Source organism: Solanum lycopersicum, chromosome 1, assembly GCF_036512215.1.
Source record: "Solanum lycopersicum chromosome 1, SLM_r2.1".
In the NCBI taxonomy this organism is placed as follows: domain Eukaryota; kingdom Viridiplantae; phylum Streptophyta; class Magnoliopsida; order Solanales; family Solanaceae; genus Solanum; species Solanum lycopersicum.
The window spans coordinates 88458216-88481481 of NC_090800.1; the positions used below are offsets into that span (position 1 = coordinate 88458216).

Consider the following 23266-nt stretch of genomic DNA (forward strand, 5'->3'; position numbering starts at 1 on the left):
TTTCAAACCATTCAACTTCGCTTCTCTCATCTTCTCTACCCGCATATTCTCTATGCAAATTATGTATAAGTTATGTTTTAACCAAATTATATATGATAACATTTTTTTATACGGAAGTTGTATATTTCGACCATAATTGTATATGAAAGTGGTATAAAAATGGGTATGTAAATGATATATTTTTGGTTGTTTGGCCCAAACGTGAATAATGCCAGAATCGGGCCAAGCCCTATCTCGCTCGTGAAAACTATCCCGCCAATTCATCCCGCGTCTCGAAATTTGAAGCTTTCGGGCTGTATCCTCATTTCTTCGTTTCTCTTCCATATCGTGGCTGACAGGCCAACACCGTTTCGCCGGGGACTGATTCGCCGACGACGATAAAAGTCATACTTTACGGTCAGTTGAATCCTTCACCCTGCATAACCCTATATTTTCAAAGCAATTGTATTTCAGTCTTCTATTCGAGATCTCCGATTCGCTAATTGCTCAGTTCTGTTAACTTTCGCATCTGATGAGTGCACCTTAATCGATTATCATCCATTAATGTTTTCAATGTGCACATAATTTTGCTATCATTCGTTTTTATTTTTTATTTTGGGAGACTTATCTCTCTCTTTTTTTTGGTTATGTACATATGTTTGTGTGCCATATAATACTCCCCCATCTCAATTTGTTTGTTTGATGTCTGCTCGACACAATTTAAAAATAAACAGACTTTTGAATACTGTATTCTTAAACTAAAATAAGTAAAATCAATCAAAATGTTTCGTGGTCTTAAATATGCCAATTAGAAGTTGAAACTAAAAAGTTGCAAAAAAAAAATAAATGTTCATTTTTTGAAATGGACTAAAAAGCCAATCAAGACAAACAAAATGGAAGGGAGTGATTAGTTGTTTTCCTTAATCAGTTTGCTACAGGTTCATTTTCATGCTCATTTCCTGGACAATTTGGTGGCATTTACAGGTTTTCGTGAGTTGTTTTGGTTTTGGTTTTCAGCTAGCTAGACCATTAGGAAGTAGATTTATTAATTCATGTCTCAAGGCGTAAAAGATGATGCTAGTGTCTTTTAGTTTATGTGCTCATGTATGTTACTTTTTCCTTTTCATTGGATGTTCTATGCAGGGAGGCTAATTCAGCTGGAGGTTCCATGTCTAAAGATAAGCTTCCAAAAGCCAACTGGACGCAACATGCTATTGCCCATGATAATTTTTCATGCCAAGATAAGTTCTTGAGTTCGAACATCCTTTTCTCTCTACCCACACAAAGACATTGTGCCAGAGATGAAATGAATGCCAGGTGTGCCACTCTATCATTATCTGGTTTGTTTTCTCGTAAGATTGCACATTTTTTCTACTTCAACGTTTCAAAGAAGATAACTTCTGCACATGATGCATAAAAGATAATCAACCATGGGGTGACTGAACTTTAAATCATGCAACTGTAGTCATATTGCTTTCAGTGTTTCCAAAATTTTGTATATTCCAACAGTACTATACTTGCAGAAGTTTAGGACAAGTAAGGTCTACTATGCTGGAGGTACTTAATGCTAGCTCACAAAAAAGTCTCATTCTCAAGATAAGTAATCACAGAGAGTAACTGAGTAACTGACAGAAACTGTAAAGCACTGCCACATTCTATTGAATGTACTAAGATCCATCATCAGGTTATCACTCAGCAAATTCCTGGGGAATTTCTCTTGTTTTTTCTTCTTCTTTTCTTGGTACTATTGTTTATAATTTTTCTTCTGGTACTATTTTTAGCTAATTGCATCTCTGTTCTTTAATTCTTTGTCAGTTAAAGGATGATTGTATTCTTATCTATTGCTTATTGTTATTTTTACAGGTCAGTGACTTGTCATATCAGAAGTGTATCAAAATTGGAAGCTGAAAAGGTGCTTTTGGGTCTGCAAGATATTAAAATCCTCCAACCATTTCCTTCTTGACAGTTCTTAATACATCTATTACTATTTGAAAACATTTTATTATTTTTGCTTTTTATTTGTTGTACAATCGTAGAATAGATCTATATAGGCACTAGTTTCATGAGCACATATTTGAGAAATCCTAGCATAAAATGCTGTGAAATATTAATTTTTGTTTGAGTGTTTTGTTTGCTCAGCTATAGGAATCACCTTTCATATTGGATTCCCGATTCTTGGCAGGCTTGGAAGCTTCTAACCAGCCTCAAGTTGTCTCCCAAGAGTTACACAAGACCAGGGAAAACTCCACAACTAACCAAAGATACCAATGCTTTCTCACAACACTCTAATCACACACAGTTCCCGCGTGCATCTGATGGAAACTGTGCTCCAGCGAGGTGCAGGCCAGTGCATCAAGGTGTTGGTGACGATGGTGAAAACAGTGACTCGAGAAGGTATGCAGGCAATTGTTTTCCACCACACTCAAGCGGTGTAGCAGAAACAGGGAACGTTGTGAACAGGCAGAGTGGAGTAGACAATTCACATGCTCGAGGTGTAGGGGAAATATCCAGCAGTCATGCAAATGGTGCAAGCAAGAAGACACGGGAGGTGTATACAACTTGTGCTGATGAAACTGAAGAAGATGACATTCTTCTGGTAATTTTTGGTGTGGCTTAAGCAGATAACAGAAAAGACTTCGCACACTCCCTAGGATATATCATATTATTGGTTGTTGACTTTTGAAACTAGGTATTGCCTACTTAAATCCAATTTGAATATGCCGATATTTTGGGTAAAAGGGACCAAATCAAGTGAGCTTTACCTTGCTTCTTTGAAAGTAATGCAAAACCAAAAATAGAAAAAGAAAACAAAAGGAGAAACCAAGAAATATTCTGCAGTAATTGCTACTGTCTCTTATTTACTGGTTTCTGCAGTGAAGGATGAAATGTGCATGCAAATCTATTATCTATGTTCTACACTTTGAACTTCCCCTGATAATTTGTCTCTATCTTGGTTTTTTTAGACAGTTAGAAAGTTATGCTACATTCCTTTTTCAGAATATAGATGTCGACCAAATAGTAGAACACTATCAGACCAACTGCACGCCACAGCCTTCTGTCTCCAGGTTCCCGTCAACTACTCCAGTTACAAAGTCTCAAAGTTTGGCTGGACACGAGGAGACAAATTTGCCACCAGAGTTGTCCATAAACTGCAACCACGGTTTGCAGGTAATAAGGTTTCTCTGCTTCAATCATGTTCGTTCCAAAGTTACTGATATTTTCTTAACTCTGACGCTTGATTTCTGCAATTAATACAGCTAGGACTTTGCCCTGGAGCCCTGGATCATTTACAAGAGATGAAGGATAAGCTAATTGAGATTTCAAATGATCTTCTTGACAATGTTTCAGACCTGAGTTCAGAACAGATTGAAATGCTTCGCCAAGAGCGGTATGTTCTCATACATTTTTCTTTTCATTCCTATTTCTAGTTCGATGTTTGTTTACACAGTGCCTTGTCTGTGCTGCATATTTTGTTCTTCCTTGACAGAAATTTTAGATAATATTGAAGCATATAACTGGTTGCGTTTGCATACTTTCAGGTCACAGCTGAAGCTGCAAATTCAGCACCTCGAAAAATTTCTTCAAACTGTATCAGGCAACGAAGAAAGAAAGATGTCACAGTGTTCCGCTTCCACACTAACTTCTGCCTTTCAGTATGAAACACCTTCTGCCTTTCAGTATGCCACACCTTCTTCATTCCCTTCAAGGATTAATCCTACAAGACTCGACACACAGTTTAGTGGATACAATGAGTCCAGTCACTTTGACAACTGGAATTCATCATCACTTTCATTTGACGTGACTGGTGGAAATGGTCTTTCAACAGCCCCAGTGGAAAGAGAACCATACATCCCAAAGTATCTTGAAGTTAACTATATTGATGGTTCAAATGACAAGAAGTGGAGTTGCCGAGATTTCCCTTGGACAAAGAAGCTTGAGGTGTGTATTTAAATGTGCGTAAGAATGAGATGTTTCTGGAATTGCATTTGAACATATTTTCCATTGTCAGGCCAATAACAAAAAAGTATTTGGAAATCACTCTTTTCGTCCTAATCAACGAGAGGTGATAAATGCAACAATGAGCGGAAATGATGTGTTTGTTTTAATGCCAACAGGAGGAGGCAAAAGTCTGACATATCAGGTGAGACATTCGATTTTATGGCTTTTGAAGCTTTTCTCAGTGGTGTTTGTAATGTGAAGCAAATGTAATCTGTCTAAGATGCTATTATCTGGTATTATTATAAATTTGAGAGGGTTACTTGGTATCATTTTCAGAAGGAGATTAAACAGCATAAGAATCATCAACCCTTCTTAGCTATACTCACTTCTGGGTTCATTTTGCTAAGAAGTCATCAGATTGTACAGAAACTCCTTGTTGATATCTACCACTTAACCAGTTGTCAATAATGGCCTTAAGGTTCTCATATGTTATAGCATCAAATGTGGAATTTTCTTCCATTGTAACTGGAAATGACAAAAGTATTTTTCTACCACAGGTGCTCATTCCATATTTCCTACAAAAGTTGTAATTTTGTTAGATCTATGAATGCTGGTATGAATGTGTTTAGAGCTGTTAACAAGACACCCCTGTTTTTAATGTTCAAGCTCAGTTAGTTCTGGAGCTCTGTTGTTTGAATTCCATTGATCAAATTCATCTTGCATTGTTTGGAAACAAAGATTCTTTCAATTTTGTAATCTACCTCTTTTTGACAAAACCATTCCTAATGAAATTGTACCGATTTCCCAAGTAAAGAATTATCAGAAAATTTACAGATTCTAACACATACATATGTAGTCCAGAGCTGAAGATCTCCTATATTCACGAAATAGAAAAATATTATGCAGTCTCTTTAATGATTTAGCCCTACGAAAGAGGGAGGACTAGGAGAATCGTGAAGCTTGATGAGGATGAGTGATGCAAGATGTTTCCGTCAGTAGTAGTTTTCCTGAAACCCTGGTTATGCTGGGGGAGAAGTATACAACCATGATGAGGCTAGAGGATGACTAGTGGAATCCATCAACAACAGGGGTCAGGGGTAGGTGCCTTGCCTATGAGGAGATAAAGAAGGGCGAAGCATGGAGTCATGCTGTTGGGAGTTAAACTAGGGAAAGTTCCTTTTTTGACGATGATATGCCCCTCTATATGTTGAAATGCATTTATACAAAGAAATAAAGATATGTTTGTGAAATGTGTTCTTGCCAAGCTTGGCTTAGTTATCTGAAAAGATGTTCGAGTAGATCTTTCTTCATGAACTGTTACGCCTATTAAAGGCATCAAGTAGAAAAAGTGCACAATCATTATGGAATTGACTATCTACTGTTATAAATTTTTATCGTTGTTGTGGCTCCACTATTGATATCTACATTCTTCTTTCTCTTCCCATGGTAATTTGTACCCAAAATGTGGACTTTCTTATTGCTGCTATTCCAATATAACTACTTCAAAAGATGGACATATTTTTGTTGCTCCAGTTTACTTTTGCACATTTCTTGTGTACTGGGCTTGGTACTTGGATTTTTTGCAGCTGGGACACTCACATTAATGACCTATTACTGCAGCTTCCTGGTCTTATTTGTCCTGGAATTACTTTGGTCATTTCACCTCTTGTTTCGCTCATCCAAGATCAGATAATGCATTTGCTGCAGGTAATGATGGTTGAGACTATAATAACTTCATCTGTTTCTAAGAAACTCTACTTTAATGCTGTGTTTTCATGGTATGTACACATTGCAGGTTAACATACCTGCTGCTTATCTTAGTTCCAACATGGAGTGGACTGAGCAACAGGAGATACTTAGAGAGCTCAATTCAGATGGTTGCAAATACAAATTTTTATATGTTACCCCAGAGAAAGTTGCCAAGTGCGTACTCGTAATTTCATTTGGTAACATTTGAAACTTATGGTAACTTCTCTGAATGAAGTGTCTGATATTTAAGAGTAAAGACAAATCTTGAAGTTCCTTGTCACTTCCTTATTCCTTGGCTGATCTGTTATTCTGGTGCAACTATGAAATAGTGAGATGCTAGCAGGAAAAATAAGTTCCTTACTGGAGGCATGAAAGCTTTCTGAAGGTGTGATGGATAAGCTCCTATTAATGAACTGTGGTTGCTCAATCTTTAATTACCATAACTTGGATAGGGCTATTTCTTGAAACTGGGTCTTACTTGTTTGGAAAAGGTTATACTTAAGCAATTTAATTGCAATAGCCACAAGAACTATTTGTTTGGGAAATATCCAGAATCTGGATTCCAGATGAAGGGGACTATATTTCACGCTAGACTAAACTGCAATATTGTTCAGAGCGGCCACTGCCTCAGGCCCTCAAAACCGACCTTTTAGTCCCTTGATTCATTGTTCCTTTATTTGATAGAGCCTCAACAATGAAATTAGGATTTTGGCTTTGCAACAATGACACGATTTAATACCTAGCTAAAAAGGTCAACCTTCTAGAGTCATGATAAAGAAACTTTTTACTGTTTCTAGTAATTTTCTGCATGGTCCTACGGAACATAAAGTGTGTTCCTTACTGCAAAAAATTTCTCCTTAATACCAAACTATATTTTGAAATACTCAAAGAATACTTTTATGGTAGTGCAGAAGTGATGTTCTATTGAGACACTTGGAAAGTCTACATACTCGTGATACACTTGCAAGAATTGTTATTGATGAAGCACATTGCGTAAGCCAGTGGGGACATGATTTCAGGCCTGATTATCAGGTAATGTCTTTTTCGAGCATTTTTTGTGTTATCATATTTGTTGGGGTACTTTTGATGGACGCTAAACTTTTCAGTTGTCATCCAGTGTTTAGGTATCCTGAAGCAAAAGTTCCCAACTGTGCCTGTTCTGGCCTTGACTGCTACTGCTACAATAAGTGTCAAGGAGGATGTTGTTCAGGCTCTTGGTCTTGCCAACTGCATTATTTTCCGACAAAGCTTCAATCGCCCAAATTTAAGGTGAATAAATGATTCTGAAAGTGTAGTGGTACCATACCTTTTTTGGCCTTACAAATACATGATTGTGGAACTTTTCATCATTTGCAGATATACTGTTATCCCAAAGACAAAGAAGTGTTTGGAAGACATTGGCACTTTTATAAAGAATAATCATTTTGATCAATGCGGGATAATTTATTGTCTTTCTAGAATGGATTGTGAGAGAGTAGCAGAAAAGCTGCAGGTTCATCACCTTTTAACAGACTATTTCTTTGTTTCTTGCTTTATTCTCGGTTTCCTAGCGAAAATTTTCTTAAAACATAATATAATGCATGAAGTTAACAAGATGATGTTTGTATTCATTTCTCTTGTGATGTGGGGATAATTATGAATTAGTTTTAGTGGTTGCTTGTTAGTATCTAGATATCACCTTTTGAAATCTCTTCTTCCTTTAAAAGCTTCGAATTTCGTATTGTCTTTTCTTGCATTAATTTTATATACAAAGATCATAAATTAGAAACTCACTGTGGCTCTAGTGCTCAGGTACCTTAAACTTCTAGCAAATAGTTAGGCCTGTCTGGAGTAATTTATTTTGTACAAGCATCTATTTTATTTTTACATAAACAGAAAGCGCTTTGTCAAATACTTAGTCAGCAATCCTTACTTCTTATGGAACAGTATGCACTGTTTTTTCCTAAAAGTTAGATAGATGATGACTACCAAACATCTTTTTCACATTCTCTCTTCTTGTCTAGTGCAGATAATGCTTTTTTGGAGTTTATAATTGTCTAATGGGAATGTTCAATTTGCAGGAATACGGACATAAAGCAGCATTTTATCATGGCAGCATGGATGGTGCTCAACGAGCTAACATCCAGAAGCAGTGGAGCAAAGATGAGATCAATATTATATGTGCAACTATTGCGTTTGGAATGGGTATGATTGAGATGTAGTTGGCCTTTTCAAGCTGATATTCTGTTAACTAATCAGTGTTAACATGATGACTGCAGGTATCAACAAGCCAAATGTTCGTTTTGTTATTCATCATTCTTTGCCAAAATCTATTGAAGGGTACCATCAGGTAGTTGCTAAACTTTCATTTCTCATTCTTTCTTTTAAACTACTCCCATAAACTAGTGTGCTAAATTCAGTTCAGTGGAATGTAAAATTGACTTTGCTGTTATTGTTCAATAGGAGTGTGGTCGTGCTGGTAGAGATGGTCTACCTTCCTCTTGTGTTCTGTACTACAGTTATAGTGATTATGTGAGTCTCTGTCCCAATATGTTTCTTGTTTCTGTTACGGAAGTATTATATGCGTGTTGATCTCCTCTACTTCTTTATTTCCTGTTAAACTTCTTTTGCTTTTTTTAAAAAAATTCAATAGATACGAGTCAAGCATATGATCAGTCAAGGCACTGTAGAGCAGAGTCCCTTTGGGTCTGGATATGGTCGTTCAAATGTGGCAGCTTCAGGGAGGAACCTTGAGACGAACGTGGAAAATCTTCTAAGAATGGCATGTGATTGTACATAAGTCACTGAAATCTTCACTATTGTAATGTTAGTTTTCTCAAGTCTTTCAACACTTTTTTCAGGTTAGTTACTGTGAGAATGAAGTTGATTGTCGTCGTCTCCTTCAGCTTATTCACTTTGGCGAGAAATTCGAATCTACCAACTGCCGAAAAACATGTGATAATTGCTGCAAGACTCAGAACTGTATTGAGAAAGACGTCACTGAAGTTGCAAAGCAATTAGTAGGGAAAAATTAGTTTGTTTAATTCTGTATTTGACAGAAGACATTCACTTTCTTGAAACACACTAGACTGTTGCTGGTTTTAGTAAACATTGATGTCTTGCCTGCCATGTCAGGTTGAATTGGTGAAGACGACGGGACAAAAATTCTCGTCAGCCCATGTTTTGGAAGTCTTCAGGGGCTCCTTGAGCCAATATGTATGTCCTAGCTTTTAACTTCTCATTTATTACCTTCTTATCTCATTGGCTAATATGGTCTCCTTTACTATTATAGGTGAAGAAACACAGACACGAGTCCTTGCATCTGCATGGAGCTGGAAAGAAGCTAGCCAAGGGTGAAGCATCCCGCGTGCTACGTCATCTTGTTACTGAAGATATTCTTGTGGAGGATGTTAAAAAGAGTGACCTTTATGGATCCGTTTCATCAGTCCTAAAGGTAATTTACTGAAGATAGAATAGAGACAAAACAGCCTTTCAGATATCATATGCAAAAAAATTAGTCTTTATTTATCTCCGGTTTTCATCTTTTAAATTTCAACCATCTGATGTTTTACTAAGAAACTGAAAGTGTTATCTTTATTCAGGTGAATGAATCAAAGGCCTATAATCTATTTGCTGGTGGTCAGACGTTGAGATTAAGGTTCACTTCTGTTCTTGTTGCTTACATTTAGCTTGTGATCTGTTTCCTTGTTACTAGATGTGACCAAGTTCTCTTCACATTTCTTGCTATGTACTATTTTGAAGTGATTGAGTAATCAGAAACATGGCTTATCAAAATGATTAAAGATGTGCGCTTTGAGCTTGATTTTTTTTATGCTTTCTCCCAGACTTCCAAATTTGGTTTAACTGTGGCCAGGAACAATAGCACCTTCACTGTATTCCAATCTTCTTGTTGTGTCTTCTGAGAACTCCAATTAGGGATGTGGTTTATGCATGACTTACCATAGGTCGTCTTTTTCCAATTAGTTGCTCTGTCCTAATACATATGATTCAACTTGGAGATGTCAGATTTCCACGACATTCGACATTCTAATTCATTTAGCAATTCAATTTTTATACTTTGATATGTTGTTTCATGTGAAGTAACTTTTCAACCACAAGTTAAATGAATTCTTAAACTCCTTGTTGTGTAGATGGTGTTATATTCAATGGGAGGGCAAGGGTATATATTTCAAGGGATTAAAATGTAGGACATCTCTACACTACTTCATGGGCTTAATATGTTCTCCTTTTGTTTGTCTTACTTTCCTTTTTTAGTCAGTTTAAAAAAGAATGTCTTTTTCCTTTTTTGACAACTCTTTAATTCCAACTTTCCACATGACATGTTTGAGACCACAAAATCAAAGGGCATTTTGGTACATTTGACATTTCATTAATTTAAGATCACAAGATTGAAAAGTCTTCTACTTTCTTAAACTTCATGCCAAGTCAAAATAGGACTAACAAAATGAAACGGAGGGAGTGGTACATCCCACTGTGTGTGTGCCCTCATTATCAGACTCTAAGAGCTTTCCTGAAGTGTAGGATAAGATCAATCAATGGGTCTTTTACATATCAATCAATGCTATTCATTGAAATTCTCTTAATTTAGTTCAAACCAAGTATCTACGAATTGCCAAAATAAGGATGGCTTCTGGTTATTGAAATCATTTCAGTATATCATATAATTATTATAATCAAGACTAACATATTCATGTCCGTCTTGGTTTCTTTTTTTAACTGCTCGATCTGTGATCAAATTTAGTTTTTTGGTGATTGACTATCACGAGTCTAGTTAATCATGTATATATAATGACAGCTAGATTGTGGGAAATGTGTCTTTTTTCTACTGAACATGTTACTAGTAATCATATTTTTTTTGCGCTATTATAAGTTTGAAAGAGAAATCATTAGATAGCACATTAAATAATCTAAACATGAAGTAGAACAATCAGTCTCTAAATAGTGCTGCTTTCTATGACTACGTATAGTAAGCCACTAAACCAAATATCTTCATCTGCTCCTGATCAAATTGTCATATGTAACACACAATAGAGTATGATCTACTTGATGTTATTGCAGGTTCCCTTCATTTGTGAAGGCATCTAAACTGGGTAAATATGAAGCCACTCCAGCAAAAGGTTCACTAACATCAGGAAAGCAGAGTCCTCCAAGGACAGACCCTTCTGGTGTACCTCAATCTACATTTGATCCAGTACGTTCAGATTTCATATGATTATCCAAGCACCTTGTTTAGGTGTGCTTTCCTTATCAATTAGTTTTTCTGCCACGCCTTATTCTTTTTGTTTATTTTAGTCCCTTTCAGCGATACTATATTCAGCTCTACGGAAACTTCGTACTAATATTGTTAGGGAATCTGGAGATGGTGTCATGGCTCACCATATATTTGGGTAAGTGCCTTTTTAGTCTCTTTTTATTTTCCTCTATTTTCCTTTTTCTCTAATAGAAAATTAAGCATCTTCTTGTTGCTTCCACTTCACTTGGGCAATGGTGTTGAACTTAAGTCATACTTTTGAATTTCTCCCGGCTTTAAAAGATGTGATATGCAAGTCAGCCCTGTTGTTTTGCTGCTTTACGGTTTGGTTCTCTTGAACCATAGTACTCCTCTAGTTCATATTAAGTGATTTTTTCAAAGTTCAAGAGAACTGTAGGAATTTTCTCCATATTTACCCTTCCTTTTGATGAGGTTCTTAACTATTTTACATTTTCAAAGAGAACAGTTTAGAAATAATTAAAAGGGTAATAATAGAAAGTAGCTTTCAATTTTTGTCCTCAACTGTTTTTCTCAAGGGTGCACACTGTGCCATACAGCTACAGTTCACTTACTATGGACTAGAGGGAGTAGTATATAAAAAGTTGATCAAAGAATCACATGATGTTCAGAATCCTTTAAAAAGGATTGCTTTTGTTTGGCATATTGTGCCGTGGAAAAAAATCTGGTAGAAGATGTTCTGTATTCTTAAAGTTGGTGTATATGCATTCTTTGCTAGAGTCCTTTGCACTCAGGCATCCCACGTTGCATATTTGCACAACTTATTCTAACTTATCAAAAGAGGAGTAACCAACAACAGATGAATTATTTGCAGGTTATGCGGGACTCTGTTTCTCTTTAAAGTTAAAACATTTTAGTGTAAAATAAATTTCTTAGACTTTTGGATTCAGGTCTAGGTATGGGCTTTCTAAGTTAGATTTTTCTTTGCCATTCTCATCCATATGATACTTCATTTGAATGTTCCTCCACGCTGGAGGATACAAAAGGAAACAAATCACTTGGTATATCTTAGAAATGTATGCGTTATTGTAGACTAAAGTTAAGCTGTTTGATGTGCCATGTCGTCCTTTTCTTCTTTCCTGTTGTCAGGAGCTGATGAAATTGTTCTCCTTTTCGTTAATTTTCTAGAGATGACACCCTGCAGCTGATTGGCCAGAAAGTACCTAGAACTAAAAATGAGCTACTTGACATCAATGGAATTGGCAAGTAAGTTAGAGAACAAGTTAGACAATATTTTCACCCTTTGTTCCTCATGTTTAATGAGCTTGATGGTGCAATTTAGGGTAAAAATCAACAAGTACGGGGATAATGTGCTGCAAACCATTGAAGCTACGGTCAGGGATTACTATAAGTCAGATAAGACGAGTAGCAGTGGCAATGACAATACTGATTCAGGTAAAAAGAGGAGAAATTCCATCAATGTACAAAACGGGAACTCCAAAGATGAAGAATTCTTCACTGAAAGCACTGGATGTACTAAGAAAAGGGTGTTAAAGAAGCAGAACAAACATGCTGAGGTTATTGATTATAGGGACCTTGGGTATTTTGATGAATGTATAGACGGTGACCTTGATTTCGATGAGACTATGATGCCTTAGTGAATGCTTCCTATTTCAAAAGTTGATCAGAATGAAAGAAGCTTTTTATGATCAACATCCCAGGTTGTATGGTTCGAAGTTAGCATCGCAGTTTGCATGGGTGAAAAGTTTATGATCATCACACTGTTCTTATTAATTTGGGTGAAATGTAAATCTGTTAACAGAACTGCTGGAACAAGGCTCAAGTTCCAGCTACTATGAGATGCTAACTTAATCTTGATAGGACTCATCTTAGTGCATATAATAATTCTCTTTTCTATATTTTAGTTGATTGCTAAATTTTCTATTGGATTCATTAGGACTTTCTGAATCCTGCTTGCTACCGTTTTAAATTAGCTTTTAACCTTAGTAATTTGTTCTTTATCAAAGATTCAATGTTTGTGATGGCCAGCTAAGCTGTGTACAGTGAATTTATTTATTTTTGTTTAAATATATTCAAAGAAATAAAACCACAATCTTTGTCATGTTGGTCATCAGAAATAAGTGAGTAATTTAGTCGGAAGGAACTAACATCGCCATATACCATTTAATCTAAAAATTAGCTTGGATATTTTGAATGGGCAAATTGCTCGCGAGCACGCGTTTGAAGATATCAGTCAAATTCATACGTATCGTATGCCTACTGGATTCTCTCGGTTCAGCTTGTTCATTCTATTTTTTTTTCTTTTAATTTGAGTAAGAAAAATGTCTCTTCTCCCTTTCTAATAACTTCTTAATATTAATTTTCACATGGTTGGTTAAAGTTTATAAAATTTAGAAAGTAATTTCAATACATTACAAATTTTACAAAATTTAGCACATAACTTTAAAAAAAGGAAATAAATCGGATACCAATATATATATATATAAAAAGATTGAAAATTGTATATGGTATCATATTTGTAATTAAAAATCTAATTTTGTAAATAAAAAGAAGTATATACATATATTGTCAATTAAGGTCTTAAATATTATATATTTGTAATTTTTCATCATGAAATTCCCAAATTTTAAATTTTTTATGCGAAATTAAAATTCGACAAACAAATTAAATCGAATGGAATAATATTTACTTCAGGAATAATGTCTTAAGTCAATAATCATCAAACGATGTGATGTAGTGAATGAGGTTTTACTCATTACTTCATTAGAGATTTCGAATTCAGACTCTGAATATAAAAATGGAAGAATAATATTACATAACTAAAATTATTACGATATTAGCGATATAGCGTATTGTTTAATTAATCATTTTCAAATTTCATGTGTAAGTATCCCTCGATCTTAATTTGTTTGTTTGTTTGATTTATTTATTTATTTTCAAAAAATATATTTAAATTTTGTAATTTGAAACTAAAAATATGTAGTATATATCAAAATATCTTTTAGTTTAATAGTGTTAAATAAGAGATTGAAAAAGTTAAGACGAAAGAATTATTAAAAAGGAATTAAGATATTTTGATTCCAAGTTACAAGAGAAACTTGGTAATCCCAAAATAATGGAATCAAGCCGTGAAATGGATTAGGTAATTTTAATCTTGATTTTATACGTATCTAAGTTTTATATTTGTGAAACTCAACAATGTTTTGTCTGTTACTTTTCCGTAATCTATTCAGATAATGATATTTACTTAGCACATAAAATTTAAAAATAAATATAGCTCATAATAAAAAAAATTAAATATACTTATAATATGTTTATATGATTATAAATTATCCTTTAAAGATAAAAGGATGAGTTCTAAGTTATTAATTACTATTAAATAAATTAGATTTTTTTAGAGATGATTTTTTTTTTACAAATTTTAAGACTGATGAAATAATTTTGGTAAATTCAATTACCATTCATTAATTAAACTTGTATAAAAAAAAATCTATATTAAAAGAGATAACCAATTAATTAATCTCTTTCATATCATTTCACTTATTAGTTATTAATTATAGCGTCTTTATTCCGATGGTTAAAAGTATTTAGCGCAGATTTAGAATAAATAAGAACAAAAAAAAAATCAATTTAAGTTAATTAAGACTAGTCCTATTTTTACTTCTTTATTGACTTTTTTTTTTCTTTTCATAAGGAGATAAGATCAGTTGAATGGCAATAATTAATTAAGACGATCTGAGATCCAAAGCGAAACCAAAATTTAAAAGAATACAAAAATAGTGTTACCCATTTTGTCAGGTAACTGAAACGTGTCATGTAACTTAACGTGCCATGTAAGTAATTTCACGGTGACTACCCTCTGCATTTTTTCTATAAGCCTACTACTCTGTCATCCCCCACCTCGCTTCACTCTGCTTTTTCAACTAAAACTTGCAGAAATTGAAGAGCAAAAAACTGAAGGATCTGATATTTATTTTCTGAATTATTGTATAGTTTGATGGGGTGGTAAGAGATCAGCTCTCTGTAGAATTTTTCTTTATGAAAAACTATGAGGATTATGAAAAACCCTAACATATCTAGCTCGATTAAGGATGGAGATGTGAAGATGGAGGAGGAAGAAGGTGTAAAGAGAAGGAGGGAAAGTGAAAAGCCACCAGGGGATGACTGTTGTCCTATTTGCTTTGGGGATTTCTCAATTCCTTGTAAAACCAACTGTGGTCACTGGTTTTGTGGTACACTTCTACAATCCTTTACTTACTAATACTACTACTACTGTTTGTTTTTTCTAGTGAAATAAGTAAGTTCTATGTAGATTATGATTTCCTTGTCCATGGTTTTCCCTTTTTCCGCAGCTAATTGCATATTGCAGCTGTGGTACTACAGATCAACACTGCGGCGATGCAAGTGTCCAATATGCAGCTGCCTCATAAGTAAATTGGTACCGGAGGCATCATTACTTGTTCAACAGGAAAAGGATGTTGTCGAGCTGCTTAAAAAGATTAGGCGGTACAATCACATCTACATTAGTGGCGCTTATGGGATTTTTCTCGTAAGGCTGTTGTCTTAGAAACTTTATTTCTGCAATGTGATTCTCAGTTTACTGTTTTATTGGGGATGTTAAAGTTATGTATCTTGAGCCTAACTCGAGGTGAGATTGTCCAAGTCATATTAAAGAGACCATCCATCCATTAAAGGGCTGGTTTGGGACTCTTCATGCTCATTTCACGCCCAGTACTTTTTATAAAACTCTATTAGCATCTCCAGTTGAGGATTTATTGTTCTATAAAAGTATCCCAAACTAGTTCCCCTACTGTTTGTGATGTCACTTCATTCTTTTATAATTTCAACCTCTCTTTGTTTTTACCTATGGTAGGAAATTGTGTAACGTTACCCTAGTTAAGTGGATTTAATTAGATACAAGGAGGTCCATCTTAGAAATTCTGCTTGAAGTTGGTGCAGATTTAACTAATATATTGAGCCAGCTGGAAGAGGTAATAAGCAGTCAGGAAGTGATACAAATAAAATGTTGTCAGAGAGCCAACCTTTCAGTCTGATACCCTTCTTTCTGATGTGGTACAGTGGCAGTTAGCAGAAGGGGGAGAGATCTGATGTGGATAACTCCTAACACTTTCTGGTCCCAACTCTGAAAGATATGTGGTACAATTGTACAAGTATGTTGAGTACAAGTAAAGCATATCACAATTAGATCTTACCTCTGATGCAAGTTGTTACTAGCATTGGTGAATAATGTAATCTTTGACAATAAGTTAATATTTGGGTGCTGCAGCCTTGCATTTTGTTCCTCATTAAAGATTGTTGCTGACCTTTCTTCTCAGCCATAGCTCTATGTGATTTTATGCTTAATTAAATAATGGTAAAACAAATTAATTTGTTTTGTGAGTGCACTGAGAAGACAAGACTACCTGAGCAATAATTTGAGGTCTTGGAGGAGCTAGCTCTTAAAAGTGAACTTCTCTGAATGGAAGGACACTTGTGGAGGATTCTTTGAGTTGGGAAGTGTCTCTGTTACCTTATCTTCTCATATTAATTCATAAGAGAAAAAGAGAATGAATATTTGTTAAGAGACCTAGTTCTTATGGAAGTATAATTAGAAGAGCAAGTGTCATTAGTGATTTTAAAAATAAAAATTTTGTGTGGGGTGGGTGGGGAGGATACTTTCTTACAGCTTATTTGGTGCCTTTTGAGCCCTTTATTGCTACAGCTGTGCCTATACAACCTAATGGAATTAAGGAAGTTCCGCTCATAGAAAGAATTCATTGATGAAGTGAAGCAAATTGATTGATCTTATGATTCATTTTAAAACTTCAGAATATACGTTCCTGATATGTCTGATTTATATGTCTCTTTCTCCTTCCCACAGAAGGTACTAGCACTGCCGCTTTTAACTCGGAGAGTTCTCCGAGCACTGATGGACACTCTGATGGATCCTGATCAAGTTCGATTAAACTATTACTTGATGCGCATTTTCGCAGTAAGTTTTTTAAAGAGTAAATCGGGAATCTTCCAATAACTTCTGGATTCTTGTTTCAACATTATGTGGGTAATGATGCATAGTTATGTAAGTGCTGGAGGATCTAGAGAAGTGTCACATTTGAGTTGCCATGCGATCTCATTGCCTTTTCTTATGATTATGATTACTCAATAACCTTGCGTTGTGAGAGAAAATGATCCATATTCTTTGGATCTACTCTGTGCTGGGTGAAGCATGGATTCTCATGAAGTACCCTAGGACAATTTTGGTTAAATTTTTCTGTGAAGTTGTTAATGACATGGAAAATCCCTGGAATATCGCCTACACTGGTAATGTAAGTACTGTACTATGCAAAACCAAAAGACCACTTATTTTATTGAGCATTCCTTTTTGTTTTATGATGTAATTATGTTATAAATCATCTTTATTATAGAGTTTGTTTTCTGATTGTTTAGCTTTTAGCTTCTTTCGGCACAGTTGGTCGCTCTTAAAGTTAATCCTTTATGTTCACTGCAGTTGTTCCTGAGTTGGATCTACTGGGGCTGCGAATTTCAGTTCATTCCTACTGGTATTCTACTTGTCATACTCTATTGAAGAACTAGATTTGTATGGCATGGCATGATGTTAAGTTTTATGATTATTGCAGCCATAAGAAACTGGCGAATCTCATCCTTTGTAGGGGCGCTGATTTTAGAATCATTTATACCATTAATATATGGTCATGACAATGCGACTTAATAGAGTAGTCCATACTAATGAAACAAGAGAGTATCTCGTAGAATGAGTTGTTTGTTTGGTTTATAGAGAACTGTTCTAATTCACTTCTAGGACTTCCCAGGTCTTGATTCTTCATGCAGTCATTGAGGATGTTGCTGAATTTTGAACATAAGCTGATTAATGTCTTGTTTGTAGGAGGACTGGGAATCTGGAGGTTGTTTGACATCTGTGCTATTGCCACGGTAGCCATTTTCTATATAGTTGGTCTATACCATAGATGGGTGCTTCGTCGTCGTGTGAGACAGTTGGCTGTTCTACCAATACATCCTGATTGAAAGCCTATGCCTTCTTACCCGGAAGTCTTTGCTGTGAATATATCTCAATGTTTGTTGCCCAAAAAAAGAGATCCCCATGCAGAATATTTGTATGGGAGGTTATTTTAAACCATTTTCTTCTACTCATTTTGTTGGTAGCCAAGAGATTGTAATTCCTCCCCCAATGATAGGTCATATATGTTAGTCTTGAACTCTAATTAACAAAGTGCTTAGTGTGCTTTTGGTACATATTTGAACTTGGTAGGTCCTAGAGTATTTCACCAATTAGTTATCCAAGATTGTCAACGCTCGTAGTCTGAGTTAAATCTTCGAGACTTCAGAAGTCTACAGCATGATATGTGGTTACCTGCTCATTGAGATTTGGCACATTCATGGTTAAAGCATCAAGTTTTGGGCTATTCTTATGATTGTTCGATTTATCCTTACTCATTTCTTAGTTGCTTAAATCAAGCTAAAAAAAAAAGGTTGCTTGATTCACCGAAGGAAAATGTGCCCTTTCATTATTGAAATAATACAGTCAGCCCCCGGGTTATTTTGTTCTTAGGCAAACTCAAATAAATTTTTTGAAGGATTCTAGCACGATAATTCAAAAATAATCGAAGAATTTGAACCTCATTTAGGGGCTGATTCGACGTTTTTAAAGTCGTAATGTAATTACATATGATTTTTACTGGTAATTGATATTAACTAAATATCTTTAACCTTGAGATGCACTAAATTTTGAAAATAATTTATGTGAGTTATTTTTTATTTTAGTTCGTCCAAAAAAAAAATCATACATTTCTATATTAAGTAATAATTCAATTATAAAATATTTATTTTATTCTTAATGTAATGCTTTATAGATATATTTTCTATTATTTAGTTTGAATCATAGGTTCTAAAAGACTTTTTTTTTTCTCAAATTTCGTTTTAAATCAAATTATTCCACATAAAATAAAATGAGAGAGTACCATATTACATGGCTAATTAATTTTTAACTTAGATAATTAAATGATTTACAGTAGTCTTTGAATTTTAAAAATGGGTGAAGAAGGCACACAGTTTTGTGTTCAATTATAGCAAAATTTTAAAAAAATAATTTTAATTTTATTTATGATTTTTCTCTCTTTTTTGTATTAAAAGAGAAATGAGTAAATTATGTCTCTAAATCATTTGGAAGCTCTTTTAAAGCATCTATTCAACACATAACAAAAGGATCAGGTATATTCCTAATTCGATCCATAAATTAACCTTTTTTTTAAATGAAATATATTTAAACATTTTCGGATAATTTAAATGCAGAAGAAAAAACGCAAGAGTATTTGCAATGAACCGTAAAATTGATGTTTCCCGTGAACGCCGTAAAAACAAGAAAAGGATAAGACCAGAAAGGTGATGCTGGAAAGTGTGCGACTAGGATCAATATTTCCGGCACGTCATCAACATTTCCGCATATATAAAAACAAGCATTCTAAACAGAAATTCTTCCATTTCCATTATTTTTGCTATCATGAAGTTCTTCCTCCATAGTATTCCTTTACGAAATCGTCGTCAAAACCCTAACCCTATCCCACCTTCTCCAGCTATGCTTTCTGACTTAGCTTCCGATTCCGGTGACGGACGACAGGAGGAAACCGCTTCTTCCTCCTCCGCTGCCGTGATGAATTCGGACGAGGAAGAGGAGGAAGAAGATATGGGATATAAGTCGCCTGATGATGAGGTGAGTACGACGTTGTTTTCAGGAACGGAGATAGAGGATGAGCTGGAAGGTAATCGTGAACCGACAGCCGAGGATGAGGACCTTCGGGAGTTGGATGGTGCATCTTCTAAGAGCCTTGTGGTTGTTGAGACAGAGAATGCGTTTTTGAGGACGGAGAAGCCTCCTACTGATGATTGTTGTCCAATCTGCTTTGGAAATTTTGTCGTTCCTTGCCGAGGTCCTTGTGGCCACTGGTACTGCGGTAAAACATTTAGCTTATCTTAATATCTCTGGTTCATCTCCATGTTTATTGTGATTTTTATTATTGTAATAGCTCAACTGCTCAAGGAGTTTTCCATGAAATTGATTATGTGCTGCTATTTTTGGAAGGAATTTGGGGCTATATGGAGCAGATGATGTTCTTTGCTCTTCTCTGAGATTTCGTAACTACTAGGAGGTGCTAGGGGATAGTGATCTTTCTCGTACTACATTTAGATTTTGCAACTCGCCTTGGAAATTGACGGTGGAGAATGTGGAAGCACCACATGAAATTATATATATAGTTGGATTAATTTGTTAAAAAGGAAGAAAATATAGTTGGAAAACCAGCTCAATACCATAATTTTGTAGGTTCATTAGGAGGCTTTAAACATGTGCAGCTCATGTCGAATCATTTTTACTCTATTGCTCTTACCTTTTTCATTAGTTTGGCTGAAATCTGAAGTACGTTAGGGTTAAATCCACTATCTTATTTGGAATCCCTTTTTCTGTCAATACCTAGGAGAAGATAATGATAATGTCTTGCAAGTGTAGTTGGAAATTATCCTTCCTATGGCAATTTATTGATTAGGACAATATTTAAATCTCCTTGAGAATTGTTGAAATCTGTTATCTCATAATTTTGCTAATCCTGGTTCCGTATCCTCTTGGAGAGTGAGGTATCAAGCATCTCCTGTGCTCTTATATATTTGACGTTAATTGTTTAAATGTTCATCGTGAAGAAGTAATTGCATTCTCAAGAAAAGCCACGTGTAACGTAGTCGACCATAACAGTTATTTATCTTGAAGTTGTTCCTGCCAAGCTTTGCCTCAATACTTTTTTCTTTCAACACATTCTTACAATTTGGTTTCTATGTGTGCAGGAGGTTGTATTTTGCAGTATTGGAACTATGGTGCCGCACTTCAGCCTTGTAACTGCCCCATGTGTTCGAGGAAGCTTACTGATTTGACACCAGAGGCATCATTGTATAGTCAGCAGGATGCAGAAGTAATTGAGGTTTTGAAAAAAGTTCGAAAGTATAATCGCCTTTTTATAGGTGGCACTTATGGCCTCATGCTGGTGCGTTAGACTTGTATGTTGTTCTATCATATGTTAGATTGCGTAGATGGGGTTATCCTTATATTTTAAGCACAGATTGTACCATCTGTTTGGACCCTGTGTCTCCTATGTTTTTGGTGGGGTCTATTAGTGCATCGTTGGTTCTTTCAAGCAAGCAGAATATCGTCTTGTTTAATCCATTAATTTTGAGCTCAAGATCATGTGCTTTGAAAGAAAAGGTCATTAATATTCTCGAGATAAAGTCTTGAATATTTAAGCTCCATGAGTTCAGCAAGAGATTATACAAATCATGAAATCAGACAGTGTTTATCGTATGAATTGAATTGATCTTGTTTGTGCTAACTGTTTACGGGTATTCCTCTTGCCTGCCTGCCTATGCTTTGTGAAACAAAGCTAGTTGAACCTAACAAGTATAATGCATACCATGTATCTTATATTATGTGAGTTTGTTGCTTCAGCTATCCTCTTGCCTGTCTATGATTTGTAAAAAATAAAAAGTTAGTTGCACCTAATTTTTACATCAACCTAATAAATACATGTAATACATAACGTGTGTCTTTCTTTGAATTGTTCTCTCTTGTGAATAATAGCAGTGTAATATTTTCAGTGGTATCTAATCCTTCACATTTTGCAGACACAATAACTGGTTTACCATTAAGTATAAGCAGAGCACCACATTATTTTTATTTTAGCCCTTCTCTTTCTATTTTCTGCAGAAGGTGCTTGGGTTGCCCTTTTACATAAAGAGAGTGTTCAATGAAATGATGAATCCTGACAGGCCTGGTGCTCATTTGAACAAATTGCGTATTTTTGCTGTAAGTTCGTCTGACAGCTTAATGCAATGACTGCAACATTGCTACTTTAATCAGCTATCTGTAGTATTTGGTTTTATAGCTCTACAACCTCGATATTCTCCCTCAATTAGTTCCAAAGTGAAAAACAAATTCTCATTATTTATCAGTTTTCTGGCCTTAAATTGTTGTTAAGGTTTCTTTCTGATTTGCTATCTTATCTAATTTGCCATTCTATTCTTTGTTATATTTTAGTAACATCATTTCTTGAACTTATCCGCTGAAGCAGATAATTTCTTGCAGATGTTCCTGGGACTCCTTTACACATTCAGCCCCTTTGATTTTCTCAGAATAGGTACACACATCTGCTAGTTGAACTTGATGGGTGTAGAATTTGAAGAAAAATAATTGGCCAATTTTTCTTGTAGTATTGGTCTATTAAAACAAGTATATGAACTATGAACCTCTATGTTGCATTACAGGGACTTAAATAGTAACTGAGAAAATTCATTTTTTGTCTGTCTTCACTATTAGACCTCTATTTATTGCTGGGAGAGCTCTTCTTTCCCCGCCCTTCTGCATGCTGGAGTGCTATTGGGTATTTTTGTTGGTGAATAACTCAAGGTGCATTTCTCTTTGCATTGACCTATTTTTTTATTGCATCTCACTGCAGGCCGTCAAAATGTAATTGATGTATTTGATTATTCTGCCATTGCACTATCCTCAGTGTTATATTTGGTTGGGCTGTATCTTCGACGAAGGCGTTTTCGCCATGTCAGGGAGATGGCTGAGGCTGATTTTGCTGCTCATTGACAGCTGCCAACTGGTGAAGCAGACATTTGTCAACTCGTTGTGGAGCTTGACGATTCTGGATTTCTAAAGATCGTCCTCTGCTTTTGTGGTTGTGCGCTTTTGCAGAGTTTGACATGGTCTTTCCCTATGATGCAGTTCTCTTACATTTACCTGCCAGTGTGTACAGATAGGATGTAGTGTTATGATGTATATACATACTCATTTAGTTGATCTCTCTTCCACCCCATCATATATTCTTGAATCTGAATGGAATATAGTCAATAGAAAACTACCGGCTTGTGTACTAATAATGAACTAATAATGAGTCTTATCACCCTACGTTGAACAAGACCTGTTCTACAGGCTCTTGCTATTATGTTCTGTCCTTGTTTAAGAGTTCCGTATATTTTACCAGCTTCTTTTTTCTTTATATTACTACTGTTATTTTCTTTATATTACTAACGCTATCTCTTCAAGCTTTAGCTATATGCAAATCACCCCTTCGTCACTTTGCAGAGAGGGATCTTATTTACTTCTTTGAGTGATCGGTATTTGTGAAGAGACGTTAAAGATGCTGGACATGATGGCAACTTTTTTGCAGCAGCTGATCCTCGATTCTTTTTACACTAACTTAGCGAAGAAAAACCAATCAGGAGAAAAGTCAAACTTCATTACGTCACAACATCTGATGTTTTTGTTAGTTGATAAGGGAACACATGGTA

At 35.3% G+C, this 23266-nt stretch overlaps 3 protein-coding genes across 8 annotated transcripts; all 3 read left to right on the top strand.

Moving 5' to 3' along the window:
• The first annotated feature begins 184 nt into the window (after nucleotides 1-184).
• On the top strand, nucleotides 185-12924 carry LOC101260976 (ATP-dependent DNA helicase Q-like 4A). The gene is made up of 25 exons (XM_004231289.5): nucleotides 185-396; nucleotides 1123-1296; nucleotides 1843-1891; nucleotides 2162-2575; nucleotides 2977-3147; nucleotides 3237-3367; nucleotides 3519-3918; nucleotides 3989-4120; nucleotides 5539-5625; nucleotides 5714-5841; nucleotides 6579-6699; nucleotides 6785-6936; nucleotides 7024-7159; nucleotides 7728-7851; nucleotides 7926-7996; nucleotides 8110-8178; nucleotides 8300-8428; nucleotides 8508-8666; nucleotides 8782-8862; nucleotides 8939-9100; nucleotides 9249-9304; nucleotides 10726-10858; nucleotides 10960-11054; nucleotides 12065-12142; nucleotides 12219-12924. Exons 2-25 carry the CDS (start codon nucleotides 1148-1150, stop codon nucleotides 12532-12534), a joined length of 3543 nt encoding a protein of 1180 aa, XP_004231337.1. The 5' UTR covers nucleotides 185-396; nucleotides 1123-1147; the 3' UTR covers nucleotides 12535-12924.
• A 1823-nt stretch (nucleotides 12925-14747) lies between these two features.
• On the top strand, nucleotides 14748-18339 carry LOC101249497 (RING finger protein). Of its 2 annotated transcripts, XM_004230430.5 has the most exons (6): nucleotides 14748-14902; nucleotides 14988-15129; nucleotides 15250-15446; nucleotides 16779-16889; nucleotides 17406-17457; nucleotides 17802-18339. In XM_004230430.5, the coding sequence occupies exons 2-6, from the start codon at nucleotides 15003-15005 to the stop codon at nucleotides 17939-17941; spliced, it is 627 nt and encodes a 208-aa protein (XP_004230478.1). In that variant the 5' UTR covers nucleotides 14748-14902; nucleotides 14988-15002; the 3' UTR covers nucleotides 17942-18339. The 2 variants fall into 2 exon arrangements, with proteins under 2 accessions (XP_004230478.1, NP_001316574.1); NM_001329645.1 differs by having other exon boundaries at nucleotides 14809-15129.
• A 151-nt stretch (nucleotides 18340-18490) lies between these two features.
• Nucleotides 18491-22974, top strand: LOC101249963 (uncharacterized). Of its 5 annotated transcripts, none has more exons than XM_004230431.5 (6): nucleotides 19087-19144; nucleotides 19226-19884; nucleotides 20765-20961; nucleotides 21678-21776; nucleotides 22056-22107; nucleotides 22426-22974. In XM_004230431.5, the coding sequence occupies exons 2-6, from the start codon at nucleotides 19434-19436 to the stop codon at nucleotides 22563-22565; spliced, it is 939 nt and encodes a 312-aa protein (XP_004230479.1). In that variant the 5' UTR covers nucleotides 19087-19144; nucleotides 19226-19433; the 3' UTR covers nucleotides 22566-22974. The 5 variants fall into 5 exon arrangements, with proteins under 5 accessions (XP_069145388.1, XP_004230479.1, XP_069145381.1 ...); XM_069289280.1 differs by having other exon boundaries at nucleotides 22287-22791; XM_069289285.1 differs by lacking the exon at nucleotides 22426-22974 and adding an exon at nucleotides 22287-22404 and having other exon boundaries at nucleotides 22042-22107.
• Nucleotides 22975-23266: the final 292 nt, after the last annotated feature.